Genomic DNA, 25,323 nt, shown 5'->3' with positions numbered 1-25,323 from the left:
GTGTACAGATAAATGCCTCACACGATTGGGAGCTAATACAAGAAATAGTGGAGAGAATCCTTTGTTTGTGAGGCACTTCGGCCACATACCTCTTTGCTGCTCAGGAGTGCACACCATTCCAAAGCTTTGCATCCAGTTATCCAAACCACCATTAACTAGGGCATGCCTTATCATAGAATGGTCAGGAAATTTGCATACACTCTTCTCTTAATTCCACTCATACTACTGGTGCTCGAGAGATGTAAGCAAGCACTTGTGACTCTAATCCTGATAATATAATCCTGATAATACCCCAATAGGCCAGAAAAACCTGGTTCTGTGACCTGGTAGAAATGGTTCAAGCAGAGCGGTAGGATCTATTAACCCGAGGGGGAGAGTGTTTGGGGTAAGAAATACTGCCTTAAACTTGCCACACTCCACTTAACAGAATGGCTTCTGAAGGCAAAGAGTTCAGTTACCTAGATTTACTTCAAAAGACTATGGAGGTCCTTGAGGAGGAACGAAGACCTACTGCAAGGAAGTGCTACACTGTAAAGTTAAATGGGTACATTTACTGGTGTAACAAGAAAGGACCTGGGGAAAGACGGACTGCTACTATACTTGAATACATCACATACTTGTTGGATGAAGGACTCACTTAAAGTGCACCTGTCAGCCATAGTGGCTCACACAAGGGCATCATAGGACAGAGTCTCCACAAACACCAGTCATCAAGAGGTTTCTAAAGGGAGCAAAGAGAACAGGTCATCAAGGTCAGGAACCACACTAGTGTAAAACCTAAACCTAGTGCTCAGGCATCTCAAGAGACAACCCTTTGAGCCTATGCATAGCGCACCACTCAAGTACTCAAGACTGCTTTCTTAATCGACATCATGTCATTACAAAGGGTGAGTGAGCTCCAAGCCTTCAAAATGCAAGGTCCTTATCTGCACATTCACAAAGGCAAGATTATATTGAGAACTAACCCAGAGTTCTTGCCAATAGCGATCTCGCCTTTTTAATGTAAATCAAGCCATACAATTAAGAGTTGATTTCCAGCAGTATACATCTCAGGCTGAAAGGGTCCTTCACACACTAAACTGCAGAAAGGCAGTCTTTATTACCTACAGGAAACAAAGATTGGAGGGAAAACAATTGTTAATATCCTTTGTCCCTGTGACTAATGGTTCAGTAGCCACTAAAGGGACTGTCACAATATGGATTCACATGACCAATGCAACATGTTCCAACTGCTGGCCTGACTCTGGAAGGGTAAACAAGAGTGCACTCCACGAGGAAAAAAGAGCAATGTTCATCTACTTAGGTAATGTGTCCAACGACATCTACATGACAGCCACATGGGCTTCCATAAACCTCACTGAACATTACTATGTGGACATCCAAGGTAACTAAGAGACACATGTGGGACAAAGTGTATTTAGACACTTGTTTACAAATGCTAATCTTTTTCAAACCAATTTCCCAGAGAAGCAGAGTCAGTGCACAGTATGTGGATCCAGAAAAGATTCAGTCTGCTCATCTTGCAAAACAGAATCTGCATTCCAACCTCTCACTCCTGGCATCAACCAAATGACAATGCTCAGGAGCAAAATACCCTGGTTATTGAAAGTCTTGGTAGAACTTTGAATGGTAGCCATTTCTCTATCTCCACCCTCCAGCCATAGTAATACTGGCAGTACAGGTCCTCTGTCTGTGGAAGCTGTCCTCACCTTCCATTGTCTGCCATGCCAAACCAGAGACATCCAACCTTTATTCCTCTTGCTACAGGACTCCATCTCTCTCTGTCTGTCTGTCTCTCTCTCACACACTCACTCACTCACTTTCTCTCGCTCTTTCTCACACACCCTCACACACCCTCACACACCCTCACACGCCCTCACACGCCCTCACATACCCTCACATACCCCCTCACATACCCCCTCACACACTCCCTCACACACACCCTCACACACACCCTCACACACACCCTCACACACACCCTCACACACACCCTCACACACACCCTCACACACACCCTCACACACACCCTCACACACACCCTCACACACACACGCTCTCTCACTCTCTCACTCTCTCGCTCCTGCACATTACATGCATATTTGTTATACACAAAGAATGCCAGCCAGGGAAGCTGGGTATTCATATCACAGAGGAACGTTATACATGTATGCCCCTCTCAGTCGCATTGATAAAAAGTCCTGGTCACCCTTTAGATCTCAAAACGACTTGCTACTACCACCACTTTGTGTTATACCCAAGACAGAGACACAGTAGTCCTCTGTCCATTAGAGGGCACACTTAATGTGCCCCTTCAGTTGATGGGACAGGTCCAGGATTTTGCATAATCAGAGACAGATTTAGGCCTCTGTGCTCATTTAGATTAGCGTGACTGCAGGGCCAAAATAAGTCAGGATACCAGATACACAGGCAGTCAGGCCTTCAGGGCAGTGGAACACACGGTCACACCTGGATTCCCAATTGCAGCTATTTCTTTGCTTAAATTGGGTTTACGGCAGTCGTGATGATTTCCTTGTATCCTGAGAAGATCAATATCAGTCTCTCGTTTGGCCTGGTGGCTAACTCGCATCATACTACATCCTTCCTTTACTAAAAATAACATTGAGAAATCCCTTCATGTAGCTCGACTGTTTAATTTAAAGTGCAGTTTTGAAACAGTTAATCCCAATGATATAACTATAGAATCAATTCTGGAACCTGCTGTGTAATTAAACCATCATAGCTAAATTGAGATGATGGAAATCTGTTGTTTGGCTTTAACCTAATTTGTGGTAGTCACTTCATTTCTTAGTGGCTGGTCTTCTCTTAATTTTTTTTAATGTATTGTACATATAAGGAATATCAGGAACAGCCTTATTTTAGGAAAGACATTTAATTCTGAGTGCTCTGAATTAATGCTGCAAAAACGTTTGTTTGTTAATCTAGTCAGAAATATTAGTCAGCCTTTAATGTGCAGAAGGTACTCTAACATATACCAGTGTGATGCACAGTACATTCTGAAACTTAAATTCTGACATGAAGAGTAAATGGATGGAAGTGGCAGATGTGGTGTCGTTTCCTGCACATTTGTCCATCATTTTAACTTACAATCCTGGGATGTCCCTCAAGCAAATTGTAATGATCAGAGTTCTCAGAATATGGTGGATAGCACATTTTAGAGGAACACTCTGTGCCTTTTGGGCAAGTTTTCTACATTACTGGACTTCAACACTTTGGGGATGATGGTGATTATTCAGGCTAGTTATGATTCACCCAACCACAGCCCTCTTAAGTGTGGAGATACAAAGGGGGACTGATTGCCCTCAACTCTGTCTCTAGATGGCTCTGTTGCAAAAGAGCAGATTCCTGCTAGCTTCCTATTTTGTAGGGTTTAACATCAGAGTAGATAGTCTTGTAGTCTGCTGGTGTAGACAGATGGTGTCTGCAGTCCTCTGATGAAAGAAAACATTCTCAAGATAGTTTAATCCATATTTGATGTCTGGATTTGTTCATATACAGACATTTCTACAATTGATCTCTGAAACAAGTGCTCTCATTTTGTAGCTTGGTTCAGCCGGGTGCCTTGCTTCTTGGGAGAGAGCCTGATGGAAAAGGAGGTAGAATGATAGAGAATGCAGTCTGTTTGGGGGCTGTAGAGGAGAGAGTTTCAGTGAAATTCCCACCCCACAATCAAAAATTACTATTTTGAAGTGCTACAAGGCAGCGTATATTGAAATACGCCGTGGCAATAATCACTATAGAAACCAGTGCTGAACAGCGAAGGTTAATTACTTTACTTTCTCACTATGTATTTTCATGCTTAAAATTATTTCATTTTGGTAGCTTATTTGCCAAGATTAAAACAAAAAACAAAAAAAAACTAATGGAGTAAGAAGCTAAGACGTCTGATCACTGAGGACATGCTATTTATTAAAGAGAAGTCTTTGGTATCTTCAGAAAGTGGCAATACTGTGGATGTTGCTAATGGCTTTCAGAGGCATGTTTCAAGACGACCTTTCGTCTCCTCCCTTCAAAGACCACAAATTAGAACACTTGCTGCCAGTTCATGCATTTACAGGTATGTAGTAAATGTAGCTCAGTTTCTGTATTTTTAAGAATAATGTATCTTTTTTTTACTTCAAAGTAGAAATTTTCTTTGGTGCTGTATAAAAAGAAATAGAAAATACAAATGTGTGTATATATATATATATATATATATATATATATATATATATATATATATATATATATATATATATATATATATAATGTATCTCACAAATGTTGTACTTGTTTTGATGCAGTTGACAATAAAGCACTGATGAAAGTGTAAACCGTTTTCTTCATCCTGTAGGCTGACCAAAATCCTCATGCTTGTGAATGCCATGTTTGCAAGCAAGAAACACCAGGTCTACCTCCATCCCCCCTAACCGCTGGACGTTATTCTGCTGGACATCAGTTTATGAACCCTGACAAACCTCCACATCCTGCACTTCACCTTTACCCCCATATTCATGGACATCTACCATTACACACTGTTCCTCACCTGCCTCGGCCGATAATTCATCCCAGTTTGTATACAGCATCACCATTTGCACATAATAAGGTATGTTTTGAAAGCAGTTGTACAATTTGAATAATACATTATTAAAACTACCTACCTAATCCAATTTCCTTAGTGCTGTTGTAGTGTTTGTTTACTTTCTGCAGTTGGTTAAACAAAAGGTAATTCGCACCATGTAGGAAATGAAATGTGTCTTGGTTCTGCAAACAAGCAGATTTACTTTCCTTTCAACCCCTTCTTCTGTGCCATTAGCAACCCCCCAAAAATATTTTTTTCCCTCAAAATGATAAACTATATACACACCAAGTTGTTCTATCATTTCAGTGGGATTCTCAATCTTATTCTACCCAGCCCATACCTTCAGCTTTTCTGCCCCCTCAACCTAATCTTTTGTAACCTACAGCTATGCACTCTCCTTGGCAAGTTAAGGAAATCACATACTCATAAGTACCTGCAGTTTCAAAGTTGTCATATTTATACTGGCACTGCTATCAACCGTATATGAGCACTACAGAGCACTACATATATGTATATTCCACCTATATCACTCCAAACTTGCCCTTGGTAACTGTCCTGCTACATTAGTTTTGCAGTATGAATCTTTCTGGATTCACATGCTGTGCATTATTCAGCCATCTGATGGTTGGGTTTGGAATTGTTGCTATTTTTTCTTCTCTTTTTTTTGTTGTTGTTTTATTTAATGTAGGCGAAGTCACCGACCATTTGGACCATTTGGTGGAATGTCCCTTCTCAATGATGTCAGACGTATGCCCCCTTGTTTGGTTGCAATCTTATGATTCTTTTTTCCGCTGTTGAGTCTGAATGCAGTGGCGCGAACTGCGACGTTTTATGGAACACATGAAAATGAAAGCAAACCTTTCTAACAGCAAAGAAAAATTTCTGAACACTGAACGCCGATGAGACTCGCTAAAACCTTGTGGTTGGATAATCCTGCAAGATCACAAGGTCTTCTACCACACGGTGCGGGGAATGTATCAATTGGTAGGGAGCATATGCTTGTTATGCCCTAATGTCAATGCAAGTTAATGTAGAAGGATAGTCACCAAGTCAGCAACTTGTGCCTGCCCAGAGACCACTTATTGGAACATTTAGATGCCTGCACTCATTTTCATCCAAAGACCCTTAAAATAAGAAAGAAGCATAGAAAGGCGCAGGGCTTAAACTCAGACACATACCACAGGTCAGAGGTGACCTACAGCGACCACGGATGACGCTAAAATGAGGCAATGGCAGAGCTTGGACTTTGAGGCCGTCGACACCGAGAATGAGAAAGCAGCAGTATTGAACACTGGTTACTACCATTTGATGTAGCAGACAGTCCTGTTCCTAGGCATCACATTCAAATCCTCAAGCAGTTTGCATCATGTCTTCCTAGTTTCTCTTTAGAAGACCTATTTTTTTAATACTTGAGCAATATTTGGCTAATGTGAATAATCGAGTCATTGACAATCGATGTCTCTGGGTCGCATGTCATTTTGCACTCCCATTAGCTAACAAAGTTACTCTGATCTGACTTGAAACTTTAAAGTCATAGAAAAGCTGAAAAAGGTAGCAGGTGGTAGCATGAGAAACTATTATGATACAGTAAAAGAAACTCAGCCTCTCGTCAGACCACATAAGTGCTCATTTGGCCTTGAGTCATTACATGGGAATTGCAGACTGGTTAGAGGGGTCACCCCCAAGAATTTCCTTTTAGGTAACCTTTAGGTTGCTGTATCTTGCAACTGACTGAGCGCAACTATGTTTTTTTTCACCGGGGTGGGCATCTTAATGAGCAAAAAGAAACCATTAGGTTCATGCTAATCTTGGCTCATAGATTTTACAGGGAATATTCTCGATCTGCTAGTAGTTGTAACTCCTGAAACATTCAGTGTTCTTGAGATGCTGCCCAGTTCTTGCCAACTCAACAGACACCCAGCCCCTCTTAAATAAGCCGCAAAGGAATTCAGAGCACACTCTTTTCTAGCATGGCACCGAACACGATCTTGTTTGCTTATAGGAAGAGTATTCTTTATAGCAGCTGTATAATGCGACTAAAATGAGAACCAGCTAAAACAGTGTTTTCCAGAGTGTGTCTGTTGGTCGCTAGCTGATTTTGATGGGTTGCAAAAATCAGAGCAATAAAGATGCTTTTATATTCAGGGTTTTAACTTGTCACATTTGTCAGTGATTTAAAGACCGAAGTCAGGCTGCTTTATTGTTCTAAAATTGGTATTGTCTCTTTTTTTTCTCACTGCAAAGTGAAAGAAGTTTTTATGTCAAAATCGTTTTATTGATTTTAAACAACTCAGTAATTGGAGCTACACCGAGTACAGTTCATATGCCAAGAGTTAGATATCGAAAATAATACACTGCATGTTTGCAACGTCTCAACATAACTTAATTATCTTCAATTCTGTCCCTACTATAATAGTCCTGTCATTGCGGGGCTGTAGATACAGAGCTTACATACTACAGGATGTGACCCGATTAGTGCTCAAGAGCCCCTATAAGGCACATAACTTCAAAACAAAACAAAAATAGTCAAATCATACCATGGTGAATTGTGTTAATGATCCAGCTGGGACTGGGGGAGGTTGGGGGCTGCTGTCACAGTCCGGGCCCAACAGCCTCAAAGGGCTCACATGTTGCTCCCTGGTGGAGTAATGTAGTAATCCCGCCAGAGGCATTGTAGTGTTCGGGGGATCCCGACTGGCCGGAAAGCTAAGGGTGACATCAGACTGTTATATCTGAAAGAGGTGGAGAGCTCTCAGTCTGGGGCCACAAGCAAACAGGGCCAATCCCTCCGATAGGTAGCTCACCAAAGGATTCCAGACATAGTCAAAACCCTTCCGTGTGTCCGTCATTCGCTCAAGAGCCAGTGCCCGCCATAGTCTGGGATGCCATTGCGCGAGAGAGGGGGCTTCCAAATTTTTCCATGCTGCGGCAATTGCCATCTTGGCCGCTACCAAGCATAGCCACATAATGGAACGATCCCCTTGTGTTTGATATTTCAGACTGGGGCCCGCAGTCCCAGGAGAGTGTGTTCTATAGTGTCTGAAATTAGGTAGCCCAAGATCAGTTTTATTTGGGAGAGTATTTCTTTCCAGAAAGTTTTAATAGAGGGGCAGCCCCACCAGATATGACAGAAGTCTCCCAGCAACCCACAACCCGCCAACATTTATCTGAAGTGTTAGGGAATATATTGTTATATTTCTGGAGCTGTAGATGCCATTCGTACATAATTCTATAGTGAGCTTCTCTTAAATACATGGGACGGTTATATTTATTAATGTCTTTACACTGGGGACCCCACTGTTTCTTCCCTATGGGGGTGGTTAACATAGTGTCCCAGAATTTTCGGTGTCGTGGACCCGGCTGGGGACTCACCGCCAAGATGAGGGAGTACAAAAATGATATGCAGCCTTTAGTTGTAGTACCGGATTGTACAAATTTCTCGATTGGGAGCAGGTCTCTGGTCGCAGCCAGCCTCACCTGAGGTTGTTGTACCCAGTATTTGAGCTGTAAATAATGGTATTCTTCTGTGGGTGGCAATTAAAAAGCCCTGCAAACTCTCCAGAGGTAAGCAGTTTTCACCTCTTGAAGAGATCGGATATCATGAGGCAACCACCTATCTGCCATTTATCAAAGGGTCCCTCCTGAAGCGCCAGGGGAAAAGCTGGATTAAAATGGATGGGGTATAAGCGGATGGAAAGGTCGTCGGAGGCAAGGTCCTAGTGACGTTGTCGCATATTCGAAGGGTGTGGCCGTGGGGGTGCTGAGGTATACATTAGGCAGCCTGGCTTACTTCTGTTTCCATGGGAGGTCCCATATGGTTCTGCCAATCCATATGGAGCCAATGTTTCTCGGAGGCTTTGAGGGACCATTCAGTCAGCACCCGGAGTTGGGCAGCCTTGTAATACCTGAGGAGGTCCGGAAGGGCCAGCCCCCCTCCAGGCGAGGTCTAATCAGTAGACACTGCGATAAGTGAGCCCTTTGACCCTGCCAAATAAATGTAGTTGTCAACTTCTTCAGTTCCGCAAACAATTCCTTATTGACTGTAATCGGAAGGCCCTGAAAGAGGTAAAGAAGACTGGGGAGGACATTCATCTTGCTTGCCTTTGTTCTACCTATCCATGTAATGAATGCAGATCCCCACTTTTTAAAGTCAGATTTCAGCTGTCGCAACAAGGGAGGGAGGTTAGCTTTATAGAGATCTGTTGTTTTGGGGGTAATTTTGATGCCCATGTATGTGATTTCTTTACGTACGCAGCAGAAGGGAGAAGTCTCCTCGATCCTAGCTATTACCTCCTGGGGTAGTGTTAGATTGAGGAGAAAGGATTCAGACAAATATACTTTGAATCCTGCGACTCTCTCAAAGAGGCTGAGTTCGGCCTGAATAGCTGACAGTGAGATCAGCTGGTCGGTAATGGGAAGCAGAACATTGTCCTCAAATAGGGAGATTTTATGTTCCTCCATGCTGAACGTGACCCCTCTGATGTCTGGGTTCGCCCTTATCCGCTCCACCAATGGCTCGATGCAGAGACCAAAAAGCATGGGGGAAAGGGGACAGCCCTGCCTTGTTCCCCGCGAAAGTTGAAAAGAATCCAAGGCTACCTTTTATACCAGGACTCTGGATCTGGAAGAGTGGTAATTGGCCCTCACCATGCCTATAAAGGTTTCAGTAAACCAAAATTGGCGTAGTATATGATTTAAGAATGACCAGTTGACGTGGTCGAAGGCCTTCTCCGCGTCTAATGAGAGGAGGGCCGCCGGGATGTGTTTTTCTGCCCTTACTCAATTAGGTGCAGACTCCTGCATAGATTATCGTGGGTCTGCCGCCCCTTGATGAAACCAGATTGGTCTGGGTGAATTAGTGCAGGTAATACATTTTGTAGACGACTGGCCAATATTTTGTAGTAGAGTTTAGCATCCAGATTTAGGAGGGCTATAGGCCTGTATGAGGCTCACAATTGGGGTTCCTTCCCTGGTTTAGGGATTCTAGTGATTAAAGCCTCTCCCATGGTAGCTGATACCTGTCGCTTGGCCACTATGTCGTTGAAGAGGTTCGCCAGGTGGGGAGATAACTCTGGTGCAAACGTTCTATAGAATTGGACATTCAGCCTGTCGGGGCCTGGGGCTTTCTGAAGTTTAAGGGCATCTATCGCCTTTTGAACTTCTTCTATGTATATAGGTTCACTGAGTTCCACATTGATAGTGGGGGAGACCTGTGGAAGTTCTAGAGAATCCAGGTACTCTGCCTGGTCCCAGTGTGTTAGGGTATCAGCAGTATAAAGGGAGTGATAGAAATCTCTGAAAGCGGTTGCTATCCCCTCTTGGCTAAGATGAGACACTGGTGCCATTGATTATTTGTTTGACATATTCTTTTTCCTGTATCACCCTGAGCTGACGTGCCAAAAGTGTTCCTATTTTGTTACCCCCTTCATACCCTCGGGCCTGTAGGCGTAAAATGGTCTTTTCTGCCCTGTTGGTATATACGGCCTGAAGCTTCCCCTATAATGTTGTCACCTTCCTCAGGGTCTGCACTGACTGGGCAGCTTTATGCACTTTTCAGGCCATCCTTAGGTCCCCCTCTGGTAAGCAACTGGACGGTGAACCGGATTTTGCTTCTTTAAAGCCTGGGCTCTAGAGGAGTAGCTCTTCTTCTCCAAGGGAGTCTGCAAAGTGACAGGACGAGTTGCTTTCTCCACGAAGGTCCGGTGCAGCAGGCAGGCACAGTTGGCACCAAGTTAGTCGTTGCTCCTCTGTTCTGGGGTCAGCAAACTTCTTGTCCACTCCTTCTTTGTGTCCGTCGATTCTGAAGTTCTGGTCTCAGAGTGTCCTCTAAATACTCCATTTAGGGACGTTAAGGGGAGTGAGCGGAATTAGCCAATGGGGTCATTACACCCCTTAGATGATTACTTCCTTTGGGCAGTGAGGATCACCCTGTCTCAGAATTTCTTATTCCACCGCACACAAGATGGGACATTAACTAACTTTTATTTTCACTTCAGGCTGTTCACCATAGAGGTGTGTCCAGTCTGGCAGTGCAACACGCCTCCTCCATAGCTCATTTTCCTGCCTGTCCTAGGGCAAGATGGACCCAGGGCAGGGGGTGGCATCTCCCGTCTGGGGAAGCCTTTGGTTGCATATCAAAGGCCTGTGATGTAAAACACCTCTCTCCAGAGCAGGCATTGTTTCTGTCCTCTGAGACCAGGGCTCTCGCCTCCTAGGGGGGGTCAGACACGTGTCTATGGTGGTAGGTTGGACAGGACCAGTCAGCCAGCACACTAGAGGCCTAGAAGGTTTCTAAGGATACCTCTGAGGTACCCTCTGGGTGCATGTATTAAATAATCCATCCCTGGAATCAGTTTGTGTTTATTAATATGAGGTGTTTGATACCAAACACCATAGGTTTCAGTGAAGCGGTTATGTGGCTGGGAAACTAGTTTTGTCTGGTGACCTGTACATTCCTAGAAATGGCTTCCCTTCTCACTTGCAATATCTAGTAATGGAACTAGACATCACAGAGGCATATCTGCTCATGCAGATATTTCCTCACATAAAATATAATGCATCCTGATTTAGGGCTTAAAGGCCTGCTGTAGGGGAGACTTGCATATATTAGATGTAGTGACCTTGGCCTGGCACACAGGAATTTGTCATGTCTTGTTTTCACTCCTGGTTTGCACCATATCACGCAGCCTGCAGTGGCAGTCTTTTTGGAATTGTATGTGGATCCCTTGGGGTAGCATTAGATATGCGGTGTGTAGCCTTTAGGGACCCTCTTTAGTACCCATGCCCTAGGTGCCTGCGGTACCATTTACTATGAACGTACAGGGGTGCTTAAAGTCCTTAGCCAGTTGTAGCACAATTAGACAACACCTTGTTTTGAGGAAGGAGTACTGGCACTGAGGTCTGATTAGCTGACCTCAGTGCACTGTCTGATCGAAAATCAGCATCCAGTAGCTAAAAAGGGGGCAAAAAGTGTGTGGGGGGAAACTGCAACAGAGCCCAGTTTCCTACAACGTTTTCTTATGGTTTTTACTTTGTTTGTTTTCTCCTCAATGAAAAATTCGCATTTGTGAAGCACAACTAACTTTTAGTTGTGTTTTTCACTTAATTTCAGATGTTTTTAGGCTGAACACCTTCTTTAGTTATTTACGAATATTGTCTGTGTGTTGTTGCAGCTGCTTCTGATGTGAATAGCCTTCAGGTGCACGCAGAGGGGGTTGACTTAAGGACTGGCCGCATTATAGGCCCTTCTTGAAACCCACTTTGCAGCTAATCCTCTCTGGACGTAGCCATTCTCCTTGAGCAGTGCTAGTTTGTTGCAGGCAGCCAACTCCCTTTTGGCCAATCCCCTAAATGCTCCTGCAGTTACTAATTTTGTGCCCAGTTCTGGCAGCTCAACTATCATGCTGAATAATCACATAGCCCGAAAGTTATTAGCAACTGGGAAGGAGGTTTTTATTGATCCAAGACCACGAGGACGTCCCCCCTGCGACTGGGACCCGAAGTCCAGTGCCCAAAGACCCTCCTCGGCGAACCAGACGCCGCCTGCAGACTCAGAACCAGGGGCCCCGCCAAACGCGACCAGCTGAGGGTAAGAATTTCCGACACCCAAAGACACCCCTGCACCCGGCGCCCTACAGCCCCCTGTGCCTCCCTTTGGGGTACCTACCTGTGCTCCAAGATCCGAACTTACCTCTTGACATGCTGGTTGCCCCTGGAGAGTCTCCGCCCCAAGCCTGCAGCCTTTGTTCCCTATTACTTTTTCCATTGGATAACATTGAGCGCCCGACGGCTCAAAAGCACCCTGCAACCAGCCGCCCGAGTACCGCTGGCTGTGCCACCTTTGTCCTATCCTGCTCCCCCCTTTGCCCTGAGCAAGTGACCAGGAGCCCAGCTCCCACAGCCGCGTGACCTGCTAGCCAGCAGCCACCAACCGGAGGCCCCCCTGTCCCCCATTGGATAATATTGGGCCTAACTACCTCGGCACCCGGCTGCCCCTGCGCCGCCGAGGGTGAACCAACATTACCTACCTGACCCTGGGGGACCCCTGAGTCTATGCCCAGAACCACAACTTCACCAGCCGAGTAATCACCAGAAAACCGATAACTCACTTACCTGCCATTGGATAACATTGACTGGTTTGACTCGAAAAGTCTTCTAAGTGTCTACTTTTGAAAACTTAAAATATTCATATAAAATCATCCGAATTTCGAAATACTCACCTGTGATCAGGAGAGGAGCCAGTACTGTACTTTGTATCCCAGTGCTGAACCACAAAAGTAATCCCTAGCGGGCTTACTAATGACTTGTATTTTCTCCATAGGAATCCATTGTCTGCTTTTCTATGAAATTTCTTCAAAGTGTCTATTTTTGAAAACTAGAAATATTCTTTAAAAATCATACGAAATACTGAAACGTAATTACTTACCTGTTTTGAGTTGAGACCCCAGTGCTGGCACGAGGAGCCCAGTACTGAATTACAAAAGTAACGAGAATGTACTTTACCTGCAACCTGAATTTTCTCCCATTGGATAACATTGCCAGATTTCTGTTGAAAAGTTTCTAAGTGTGAACTTTTAAAATCGCTTTTTATTCCTGAAAAATCACTGCTATATCTCAAACGTTTTTGCTAAACTGCTTTCAGCTTAGACCCCAGGACTGAATCTAGGAGCCAGTCCTGGAATTACCAAAGTAATCTGCAAAGTAATCAACTGTGTTTATACAAGACAATCCATTGAACTCAATGCTAAATTGTCTGTAGAATTGTGTTGCCTACTGCAACCCCTGTACCTATTGTGTTTATGAAGTTTATTGCCTTTCTCCAAAGTACTCACCTGAGACCTCTCAGATTGAGAACAGTATATTTTGATACCTGTTGGTTCTAGAGATAAAACAACTGTATATTTGATATAAAAACAATTTGCCTGAAGTTTAGTCTTTGAGTGTGTGAAACCTTTTGATGACTGAGTGTGTACAACAAAAGCTTTACACTGTCCTCTGGTACTACCTTACTGCTCGACCAAGCTACCACTTTAGAGAGTAAGGTCACACCAGGCTTTAACCTCCGTTATACCTCTGGGGTTGCTGGACTCTATACACACTGTACCGTATTCTGGTCCAGTGTATATAGAGCCACTTTCTCACACATGCTTCTAATAGAGAGACTTTGGCCATGTAATAGACATTGACCTCGTACCTGGTGTTCAGGACTTCATTGAAGGTTGAGGCAGTGACTATAAATGCATTGTGTCTTCATTGAAGATCAAATCGAAAAATGTTTGTCGATAATGCTGATACATCCTAACAGAAGCTGTATGAAGTTAACTGACTGTAGGATTTAATAAAATTGAAAAGAAAGGAAGCATTGAAAAGCATCTGTACTGGAGGTAAGTAAGTTGTTTTTGCAATCCATATTCCTTCCTACTTGGATGGTTTTTCATGACTTATGATAACTGAAATGTTTAATGTTTTATTAATTAACGCACAATTATCTTCAAAGATTTGTACAGTATATGTTCCTAAAATAATATCCTGAATAATTTACAGGCACTGCCACCAGGTTCTGTTCAGAATCATACAAATAAGCATCAGCCTTTTAATGCATCGCTTCAAGATCACATTTATCCAAGCTGTTTTGGTAGTACTCCAGACTGGAACAGCTCTAAATTTATTAGTCTTTGGGGCTCAGAAATGATGAACGACAAGAACTGGAACCCTGCTACGTTTTTGCCCGATAACGTGTCAGGTAATGCTTCTATTTTCTATACATTTTGCTTATGAAAAGTGAGCTGAAAAGGTTAATGGTGAAACTCCTAACCTGACACTTATTTAACCTCTTCAGTGCTGCGTGAATTTCGCTGCAGTGCTGAAGGGTTTAAAATCGTATTGGCTCATGACGGAATTGTTCCGTCATCCGCACCGGAGCACCGACACTGATGACGGAACCGTTCCGTCATGAGCGTGGAAGGGGTTAAGCTTTCTTCTCATGACCTTTACATAATTTTTTAATTTAAAGATTGTCTAACTTAATACTTTTCTAGTGCACTGCTTTCTAGTGGCCAGGTTTGTTTTTCATACTGAGAAAACTAGGAATTGGTGAGCAACCCAGAGGCATCTTTGACGCTCCTTCAGTTAATATTTGCATCTGAGGACATTCGGTGTTGTCCTTTCTCTTGTCTGCTATTCAGTCATTATGGAATTTTTATTCCTATTCCCCTTTCAGTTTCTGTCCACATTTCCTTCTCACAGTATGTCTCCTTGCCCTGATGTTATGCCTTCCTTTCCTCCTTGTTTTTATTTTCTCTTTATGCATGAGAATGTGTGCATGCCTTCTATTAGCTCATTGGCAGTGGGGTAGGAGGAAGAGGAAGTGAGGATTAGAATAATGTGGAGTGTGCATGAAATAAAATGTGGTGAGAGAGGTGCTAGAGAACTAAGTGGGACATTAATATAGCATATATTATGGACTTAATTGGCTTTTGACACTGGTAAGGGGCAGAAAGGAAGAGGAGGGATAATAAGGAGGTCAGTGTAAAATAAGGTGGCAAGCGAAGGAGATTATGATCGCGGGTGAGAGGCAGGAGTAGAGGGGAAGCAGAGTGATGGGAGGGGTTTTTATTTTGTCAGCAGTAGAGAATTAATGTTGAGAATGTATTTTTGTCTATTGAAGTACATTAAAGAATTACAATTTAGCCCGTTGATGCATTACATTTATTACATCACCTTACATTTGAGTAATGTATTACATTTGGTTGCACATCTCAACTCTAGCTGTAGGAGTTGTCACCGTAATCTGTACTAGATTGAACGTCCTGTCAGTGACTCTTTGTAGGCTTGTTTACTGACCGCTCCCTGTCTCCATATTAGTAATTAAGTACTAATATGGAGACAGGGAGCGGTCAGTAAACAAGCCTACAAAGAGTCATTGTTAACTATCTCACTGTGTGCCCCTTTCTGCCTTAGTGTTCATGGCTGCTCCCTATCCCTGTTCAGTGTGCCTTAGTTCTCATTTCATTGTCCTTCATGTAGTGCATGCTTCAGCATCTGATAATATTTTTCATCTGTTATGCTGAGGCATCTTTTGATTTGACTCTTTTGTGCCTAGCCTTCTTTGCAGCTCTTTGGCAATTTGTGTTAAATTGTATTTATTACCAGTACTTGAGCGTTGTATGTGGTGGGAAGTTATGTACTCGCTTTCAATCAAAATTTATTTTTTAAACTGGTAGTTGCAATTATGTTTTAATTAAAGTGTATCCTAGTGATCCACACACAAATCAGGAACAGTTGAGGATTTTCAGAATTTTTTGATGTGTTTATAGAAAATTGTGAAGTCTTATTAGTTGCTTTTATTTTTAACCAAAGGGGGTGATATGTTAGGACCAGCACTCCCTGAAATAAGACCAGAAGCACTTCCTACCACAACTAGCAACGACACCACAGCAGTAACCGATAGTAAGGAGAAAAAAAACACTGCAAAGAAGAAATGTCTATACAATTTCCAAGATGCCTTCATAGAAGCAAATAAAGTTGTCATGGCAACCTCTTCTGCCACCTCTTCTGTCTCTTGCACAGCTACCACGGTGCAGTCGAGCAGCAACCAATTTAAAGTGTCATCCAAGAGGTCATCTTCAATAGGTAAGACAAGGTTTGCATTTTATGCTATGTCTGCTTCACAGTTTGTGTGCTGTTATTTGTAACCTTTGTAAAATGTGTGCAACATTACCTTAATTAGGAATTCACCTGAACGTCAAATAAAAGTACATATGTACAAGCAGGATACAACTTGGGATTAGATGAATTTCACTATATTGTCAAAATGGTTTCATATTACACTTAATAAAAGATTTATGTGGAATTTCGAACACCATGTTTACAATGCATTTATCACTTTGATATTTTTTGAAAGTGCTTCAAATTAGCTTTTTGACTTTTTTAAAGCTTTTTTTTAACTGTCCTCAGTTTTCAGATATACTAAAGTTTTACATATAAACATTAAATTGTAATGGTTGTAAGATCCAGAAACCTGTTTATTTATAGCTACTTTTCTCCAACGCCTTTAACTGCAAGATTGAGTGTGCAGTACTCATGATGGCCTTCTAAAACCTACATCATGCCTCTGCCGTTTCCAGGCTTGTCTTTCCAATCCTTCTAGGCCCTAGAATCTCTTGTTTTGATGCAGGCTCAGGAGATTTTGAAGAAGCCTTTCCCTGGGACTGCTGCCCGAAATGGGCAGCAGTCCCTGGGAAAGGCTTCTGGAAACTGGGCCCCAGAGGTTTGCTCCGTCTTTGAATCTGGGTATCCCTCAGCGGAATCAGCAGTCGGGCTCAATCAAAGGAACCAGTGTAAAGTGTAGGAAAGCACCCCTTTTGGACATGGTCACCCCCACTTTTTGCCTTGTATCTGGTGCAATTTTAACAGAAGAGCACTGGGTTCCTGCTATCCAGGTCGCCAGTGCCAGATCTCTTTCCCACCAATCGCGATTAGATCAGAGGCAGACCTCTTCCCCAACCAGATCGTACAGTAGTGACAGATGCATAATTCCTAGGATGGCGTGGACATATGGGAGAGGTGGAGTTCAAAAGACTTTGATCTCTGGCGGAATCCGGACTCCAAATCAACTTGCTGGAGCTCCAACCAATTAGCTTCCCATTGAAAACTTTCTTTCCTTCCATCAAGAGCAAGCTGGTGCAAGTGTTCATGTACAACACCACCACTATGTGGTATTGCAAAAAACAGGACTGGCTGAGGTTGTGAACCGTTTGTCAAGAGACCCTGTGTCTCTGGACGTGGCCGGAACACCAAGGCATATCTCGGGTGGTTCAACGCTTGGCAGGTCCACTTAACGCCAGGGCAGACAGACTCCGCTGTCGATGCCTAGCGGATCACGAGTGGCACCTCCATCTGGAGGTGGCGCAAGATCTCTTTCAGCAGTGGGGAGATCCTTGGTTAGACCTGTTAGCTCTGCCGTGAACGTATAATGTCAGCAGTTTTGCACTTCGGCGTTTCCAAGGAGTCTGTCGCTTAGAGGTTCTTTTCGTCTCAAATGGAGCTCAGGCCTGTTATACTACTTTTCGCCCATACCACTCCTGCCGCCCAGAGTGCTCAAGAAGATCAGTAGCAGCTGGGGGCAAGTCATACTTGTGGCTGATGACTGCGCACGGAGAGTCTGGTATCCTGAGCTCTCCAATTGAGCAATGATCCTCTGATCAGGCTGCCCCTTGAAGAGGATCTTCTTTTGCAGCAGCAGGGAAGGGTCCTCCACCCGAACTTGTCAACTCTTTGCCTTCTTGCGTGGAGATTGAGCGGCGGCAGTTGATAGCATTCGCCCTTCCTCCCGAAGTCTGTAATTTTACTTTGGCTGCCAGACGTCCTTCTACGAAGACTGTATATGCCTGCCGGTGGAACAGATTATTGAAATTTTGTGCCGACCGGTCTATTGATATTCATTTCTACTCCTGCTCCTCTCTCTTAAGTCTTATTGTTTATTTTGACCCTTGTCCAGCAGTGCTCTAGGCACTTTTAAAGGATACCTTTCAGCCTTGTCTGCCTTCCTGAGGCTGGCAGACCAACCCTTTTTATTTAAATTCCCTATTGTAAATAGATTTTTTAAGGGGCCTGTACTTATGTTTCCACCGGCCTCTGATACCATGACACAGTGGGACCTTAATTTGGTTCTCACCCCCTTATGTGTGCTCTGTTCGAACCTCTGCACAATTTCCCACTCCATCTGCATACCATCAAAACAGCCTTTTTAGGTCTTGCGCCTGCGTTGCAGCGTAAGACCTCTTGTACGGGCTTCAGAAAGCTACCCACACGCTCGTGCGTGTGGTTTTGCTTTCCCCGTCTGCCATTGGCTTTCACGTGCTTTTTTTTAAAAAGGCACGCGATTGGGCAAAGGTGGGCGCATGTTTAGTCTTTGCTCCGCCCATTCCTGTCTGTGTCTAGGACGCGCATCAGCGCGCGGCTCAGATGACCGGCTCAGATGACCGGCTCCCTGTCCCCCCCGCTCCTCTGTGGTGGGCGCGCACCACTAATTTCGATTTCCGTTCTCATTTTCCTTTACTTTTGGTATAATCGCGGTACCCGCGATTTACTTTTATCATTAAAAGTAAAGCGCGGGTGCCGCGATTATACCAAAAGTAAAGAAATAGATTTTTTTTGTCTCTTTGTTTACTTTTGGTTTAATCGCAGCACCCGCCTTTACTTTTAATTTTATAAGTAAAGCGCGGGTGCCGGGATTATACCAAAAGTAATTTTTTTAAAGATATCAGGCAACCTGGCGACAAGGCTTGTTTATTGTTCGGCTGCCTCTCACTTCATAGTTGAGGAGACCCTCCTCTCCTTTCAGCCTGCATGAACAGTTGTTTTTACATTACAAAAAAGTGGAAACTGTTCTAACCAAATTAATAAAAATTGAGAACCTGAGAGCAATTCACGATGTTCCGATTTCTCTTTCAAATAATGTGCTTTAAAATGGATGTTTAAAGAGTTTACTGGTATTACAGAAGCGGAGGAAGTTTTTTTCCCTTCATTTACAGAAACGACCTGTTTTTTTTTAAACACGATGACAAAATAATTGTACAAATGCACTTTCCCCTTCATTGCACGACGAGCGTACATGCTCGACATTGCACTGTATGAAATGCACGGAAGGTTTCACAGTAGCGCGCCGTCATTTCCTCTCAGAAGGGTGTCGTAGAAAGACATATTTGGAAGCTATCCAAGTGGTCGGTGCTTCTGAAGAGCCAGAGATATGTACACGTCATGCCACCGGCTTTAGACCCCCGGCTACCGCCTGTCATTCATATTGTCAATGGATTACTCGAAGGTCAGTCATCCATATGATCACAAACTGGTAAAGTCAAGGCCAAGTAAGGAGAGAAAGAGGCATTTATATATCTGATCCTGACACCAAGCTTTGAGACTATTGAACACTTAGGGCACCGGATGTGATGGACACGCACTAGTGGACATGTTTAACGTTCCCTGGTCTTATAACATGGAAGATTCTAGAAGAGATGGGAGAGCATCCGCGTCAAAGCATGAGGTGTCCAGAAGGAAGGCTGACTGAACGGACCGCTAGTTGCTGACAGATCCGGTATCCTGGATGTCAAGAATTTTAACCCCACCAAGGCAAATAAAGCCGCCCATTTTTCGGAGATGTGTAAATTAAAAACCATGAATTGGTTACCAGTAGCATCTTTTATTTAAGGCACCGGAAGATGGCAGCAATGTGACAGTTTGAGCTATATAAAAGAAAGATTTATAAACATCTGCATGTGAAGTCTAGAAAAATCCATTGAGGAGCCCGCTGGAGCACGGGCCTCCACTTTGTACTCCGAGCATGTGCATATCTCTTCTGCGGATCCCGGGACGTCACAGCAGCCAGCTGTGTTACAGGTCCACTGCCAGCCTCTTCCTAGTCCAAATGTGGCTCTCAGTTAAGGATATTTATCAGCTGTGGACATTGCAACTTCAGGGTCGCTTAGGGTTTAGAAGAGGCTGGAAGGCAAATTTCCTATTCTAACTCCGTACTAGAATATTTAGAGAAAGTGCATTTATTTCCAAAATAATCCAGGGGGCTTATTAACCATTCAAATTCCAGTCCAGGAATATTTTGAAAAAGTTAAAAATTCCCCAAGAGTTTAAAACAAGCATTAGAAATGCAATCGGGCTCGGATTTATTTGAGTTTGAGCTAATGGCATTGTAATGCCAATGTATTGTTGCTATGTGTTATGGAGTGTGTTCATGTGGTGTGTACTGCCAGTGATCTCCTTGTGAGTGTGAGAATATTGCACCGTTACTGCCTGTGATGTCCTTCTTGTGAGTGTGAGAAGCTTGCACCTCTGCTGCCTGTGGTCTCCTTGTGAGTGTAAGAAGCTTGCACTGCTGCTGCCTGTGATGTCGTTCTTGTGAGTGGGAGAAGATTGCACCTCAGCTGCCTGTGGTCTCCTTGTGAGTGTAAGAAGCTTGCACAGCTGCTGCCTGTGATGTCCTACTCACTACTCTACTCTACTCACTACTCTACTCTACTCACTACTCTACTCACTACTCTGCACTCACTACTCTGCACTCACTACTCTACTCACTACTCTACTCACTACTCTACTCACTACTCACTACTCTGCACTGACTACTCACTACTCTACGCACTACTCACTACTCTCCACTCACTACTCTCCACTCACTACTCTACTCACTACTCACTACTCTACTCACTACTCCCTTCTCTACTCACTACTCTGCACTCACTACTTTACTCACTACTTTACTCACTACTTTACTCACTACTCTACTCACCTCACTACTCTACTCACTACTCTACTCACTACTCTACTCACTACTCTACTCACTACTCTACTCACTACTCTACTCACTACTCTACTCACTACTCTGCACTTACTACTCACTACTCTGCACTTACTACTCACTACTCTGCACTTACTACTCACTACTCTACTCACTACTCACTACTCACTACTCTACTCACTACTCTACTCACTACTCTGCACTGACTACTCACTACTCTGCACTCACTACTCTACTCACTACTCTACTCACTACTCTACTCACTACTCTACTCACTACTCTACTCACTACTCTACTCACTACTCACTTCTCTACTCACTACTTTACTCACTACTCTACTCTACTCACTACTCTACTCACTACTCTACTCACTACTCTGCACTTACTTCCTATAGCGCCATGAAGCCTACGGGCGTACGGGCGCTCTACAAGTCAAATTTAACATAACATAACATAACATACTACTCACTACTCTGCACTTACTACTCACTACTCTATTCACTACTCACTACTCACTACTCTACTCACTACTCTACTCACTACTCTACTCACTACTCTACTCACTACTCACTACTCTACTCACTACTCTACTCTCTACTCACTACTCTACTCACTACTCTACTCTCTACTCACTACTCTACTCTCTACTCTCTACTCACTACTCTACTCACTACTCTACTCACTACTCTACTCACTACTTACTACTCTACTGACTACTCTACTCACTACATGAAAGGCATAACCAACATTGCAGTGTTGCTCCTCCAAACTCAAAAGTTCTTTCTCATGTAGCATTGCTGTGTGCCCACAGTTTAACCCATGTGTTTCTTTTAGGCTATGGACGTCTCTGACAGTGGCTACCTATTAGTTAATTATTTGGATATTAAGTTATTTGACAATCCCCTATGTTGCAGGACTGCCTTTACGCTTCCACTGAATCCCCACGTTACTGGAGCAATGCCTTAATTACATGGATTTTAGCAACATTATAGCCATACATGTAGTAAATGTATAGATGTTACAGCTATATATACTCTATAGCCAGATATACTGCGTAGTTTGTTATAAACATATGTGGAATGCTGTCAGATATTATAGTAAAGATGCAAGCACATATAGCTCTACATGCAGTAAAGACCTACATCAAAGCTAATGGTATAGTAAATATATACAATTAACTGTAGCCAGATATATGATAACGGGATAAAGCGCGGTTAAGTATCCAATAAAGGCATGCCTGCAGTGTAGACGGGCTTACACTATAGAGAGATACGCAGTATAGAAATAAACTATAGCTAAACACGCCCTAGACATGCAGATGTAGCATGGCTGCTTTTAAACAGACATACAGCCCTGACAACTAGTGGGATTGTGTGCGCCAATGGTGCAGACAGATGCGCACCATGCAGCCAGGCCACGTCAGAGACGTGTGCACGAACACACCGACGTCTGAGTGTTTGCATTGTAGACATACACAAACAACAAAGGAGTGACTTGGCACAAGCATTTAAAAAACAACAACCACGGTTCCCTTAACGTGTGGTGAAGGTTAAATAAATAAATAAACCCCCATGAAAAGTGCTCTGTCTTCATCTAAGATAAAATGGTACTGCCAGTTCCGTTAGTATACCAACTGGTACGCTTCTCACCCTCTAGAGCTAGCAATCTACAGTGGTGAAGCTCTATTCATTTAGAAGGACCCTCACTCACCACTAGTTGGTGACATGCTTCATCATCGGGTCCCCGCTAGGGTGACCGAGTATCACCCTAGCGTGCTACAACGCCTGACTACAGCGGAGCAGGATGTGGTGAGTGGAACAGTGCCCAAATCAAAAAGTGACTAAACGTGTGGTGTTAGTGCAAATTAAAAAATGCATAGGTTGTAACCAGGTCAAAATTTTTTTAATGATGGTCAACCCGCATTGATTAAAAATTGTGAGTGGACTAGACAAGGTTCTGAGTTACGGAACCCGAGTCCTAAAAATCGGTCGACATGTTTCTGCTGTTTTTTTGCATTTTGCTCAGCTTTCTTCAGGACCTAATAATTAGTCCTCCGGTGGTGTGCGCGCACTAAGGCGTACCCTCCCGGGAGGCTCTAAATGTGAAAAATAATTAAATATAAAAATGTGTGAAAAAATTATCACACAACAGTTAACCATGTCATCTCATGCCATTTGCAGAAACAATCATAGCAACCTATGGGGAAAAAAAGGACAGAGACAAAGACAAACAATGACACATAATTAGATCTCAATTGTGGTCCAATATTTCAGAATAAGCTACATTAATGGAGCTGGCTTCATGTGTCATACTGGAAACAAAGCCCGTCTAAATGTGACGGTGCAGTGTAATATCATTTATATGAATGGGTGCCGATTGCTTCAAAATTATGGATCAGATCCCAACATGCCCGACCAATTCTGCCGGTAAAGAGCGGGGCAAATCGCATGTATATCCTGCTTTCAATTCAAGTCAGACTTGCCTTATACATATGGCTCATTCGTCCCATAATAATAATCATAGTCGAGTGAAGGATTAAACGTTCCGTTTTTAACGTCATGTGTACAATACATAACTCAAGGGCTTTGAACCTCTCCATAGCAGAAAAGAAACGAGAGTGCTATATTTCTTAATTACTCACAAAAAGCGGGACATTAAGATGCCCCTTCGGTGAGGGTGGCGCGGGTGTACTTCACGCGGTGGCTTTCTGCAGTGGGAGAAAATAAAGGGCGGAGGCATGTATCAATTTCCCCACTATCGGAAATAATAATAGCGCGGAAATCCAGGGGCCCCGGGCGAATATTTAACTGGTCGGGTATCACTTACTTCTGCACTCGCGGCTCCCCGCCCGTGACCTGCTTTCTTGTCCAACCCTCCCGGAAGTGGTAGTTTCACCGGGAACTCAGCCTGTGTATATAGAACGCCCTGGGAGGATCAGAGTACACCACGTGGGATGCTAGTAGTCACGTGGTGTCGTCCGCGGGAGCAATCTTAAAGGGATACAGTGCTAAAAAGTGGGTTGCTAATGCCGAGCATCGCGAGTTCGAGCCCCCGCATTGACATCAGCAACCACACTGCGCTGTAATTTATAGTAATGTTCTCGAGCCAGCAGTTAATCAGTTTTCATTATTACAAAAAGTCTCATTTCGAATATATGATGGGTGATACTTATTATGTCAAGGAAGCAGAGTATCAAGATTCTAATTACATATCCTGCTTCTTCATACAAATGGAGCAATTAATAATAATATTGATACTAACAGCGCTTCCCTTAGTCGAACACTCAACATACTCCCTACATAGGTTTACTGTTCAGAGATGATAAAAAAAGGCCAGTTTGTCAACTGTTATATGACATAGAGAACCAGAACATGACAAATCATGGACATAGTGTAATCCTCTATCTTCGCAGGACACTGCCCCATGGGATATCATCATTGAGACCAACCCTATTTGTTCCAAGGCGATACACCCAACGTTGTTCACGTTCAAAAAGCGACGCCTCAGACCCATATTCTTGATGTTCTAGAATGGTCCACTGTAAGTCATTGGGGGTATGTCCAGCCTGTAGAAAGTGTGCGGTGAGTTTTGTGGTCATCTTTTTACACCGTATATTACTTCTGTGTTCACAGATTCTGATTCTTGTACGCCGCGTTGTCATTCCCACGTATTGGAGCCCACATCTGCACGTAATGAGATACACCACGTTGGTGGTGTTACAATTCGTATGACCACGCTGCTCCCAACGGGTGCCATCTGTCAAGTCTAGATATTTGGTATTGGAAGTCAGGTGGCACACGTTGCAATTACCACATGAAAAATGGCCTTTAACCGGTGGAAGGCCCCATGCGTTGAGAACGCTTGGTGTGGGATCAGTCGTCCTTTCAGTTCTGGGTCTTGTGTGGACCAACGAGTCCTTCAGGCTAGTTGCTCTCTTGTAGGACAGTAAAGGTTTCTTCCAATCTGCTTTATTGCTGGTTATAATCCTCCAGTTCTTCTTGATACTTTTACTCACTGCGTTGGACAGCGAATTAAAAGTAGTAACGCAGGTTAAAGGAATTTCCTCCTTCTCTTTGGGGAGATTTTCATCCAACAGAATATCCCTCTGCTGGTTGCGAGCCCTCTTGTGACTCTTGTTGATTATCCTCTGTGGATATCCTCTGTTTTGTAGTTTGATAGACAAAGCATTAGCTTGTGATTTAAAGTCAGTGAGGTTACTGCAGTTGCGACGTATCCTTAAATACGTTGGTCCACACAAGACCCAGAACTGAAAGGACGACTGATCCCACACCAAGCGTTCTCAACGCATGGGGCCTTCCACCGGTTAAAGGCCATTTTTCATGTGGTAATTGCAACGTGTGCCACCTGACTTCCAATACCAAATATCTAGACTTGACAGATGGCACCCGTTGGGAGCAGCGTGGTCATACGAATTGTA

General features: G+C 43.6%; 1 protein-coding gene across 2 annotated transcripts in view; it reads left to right on the top strand.

Annotated features, from left to right (window-relative positions):
• Nucleotides 1–25,323, top strand: part of FAM193A (family with sequence similarity 193 member A) — a 542,579-nt gene that overhangs the window by 313,214 nt on the left and 204,042 nt on the right. For both annotated transcript variants that reach the window (XM_078678579.1, XM_078678578.1), the window contains exons 14-16: nt 4,352–4,603; nt 14,123–14,321; nt 15,938–16,210. In XM_078678579.1, coding sequence (XP_078534705.1) covers nt 4,352–4,603; nt 14,123–14,321; nt 15,938–16,210 — 724 coding nt within the window. The remainder of the gene's footprint in view (nt 1–4,351; nt 4,604–14,122; nt 14,322–15,937; nt 16,211–25,323) is intronic.

This window comes from Lissotriton helveticus, chromosome 2_2, assembly GCF_964261635.1.
Source record: "Lissotriton helveticus chromosome 2_2, aLisHel1.1, whole genome shotgun sequence".
In the NCBI taxonomy this organism is placed as follows: Eukaryota; Metazoa; Chordata; class Amphibia; order Caudata; family Salamandridae; genus Lissotriton; species Lissotriton helveticus.
This window is presented reverse-complemented; position numbering and strand designations above follow the sequence as displayed.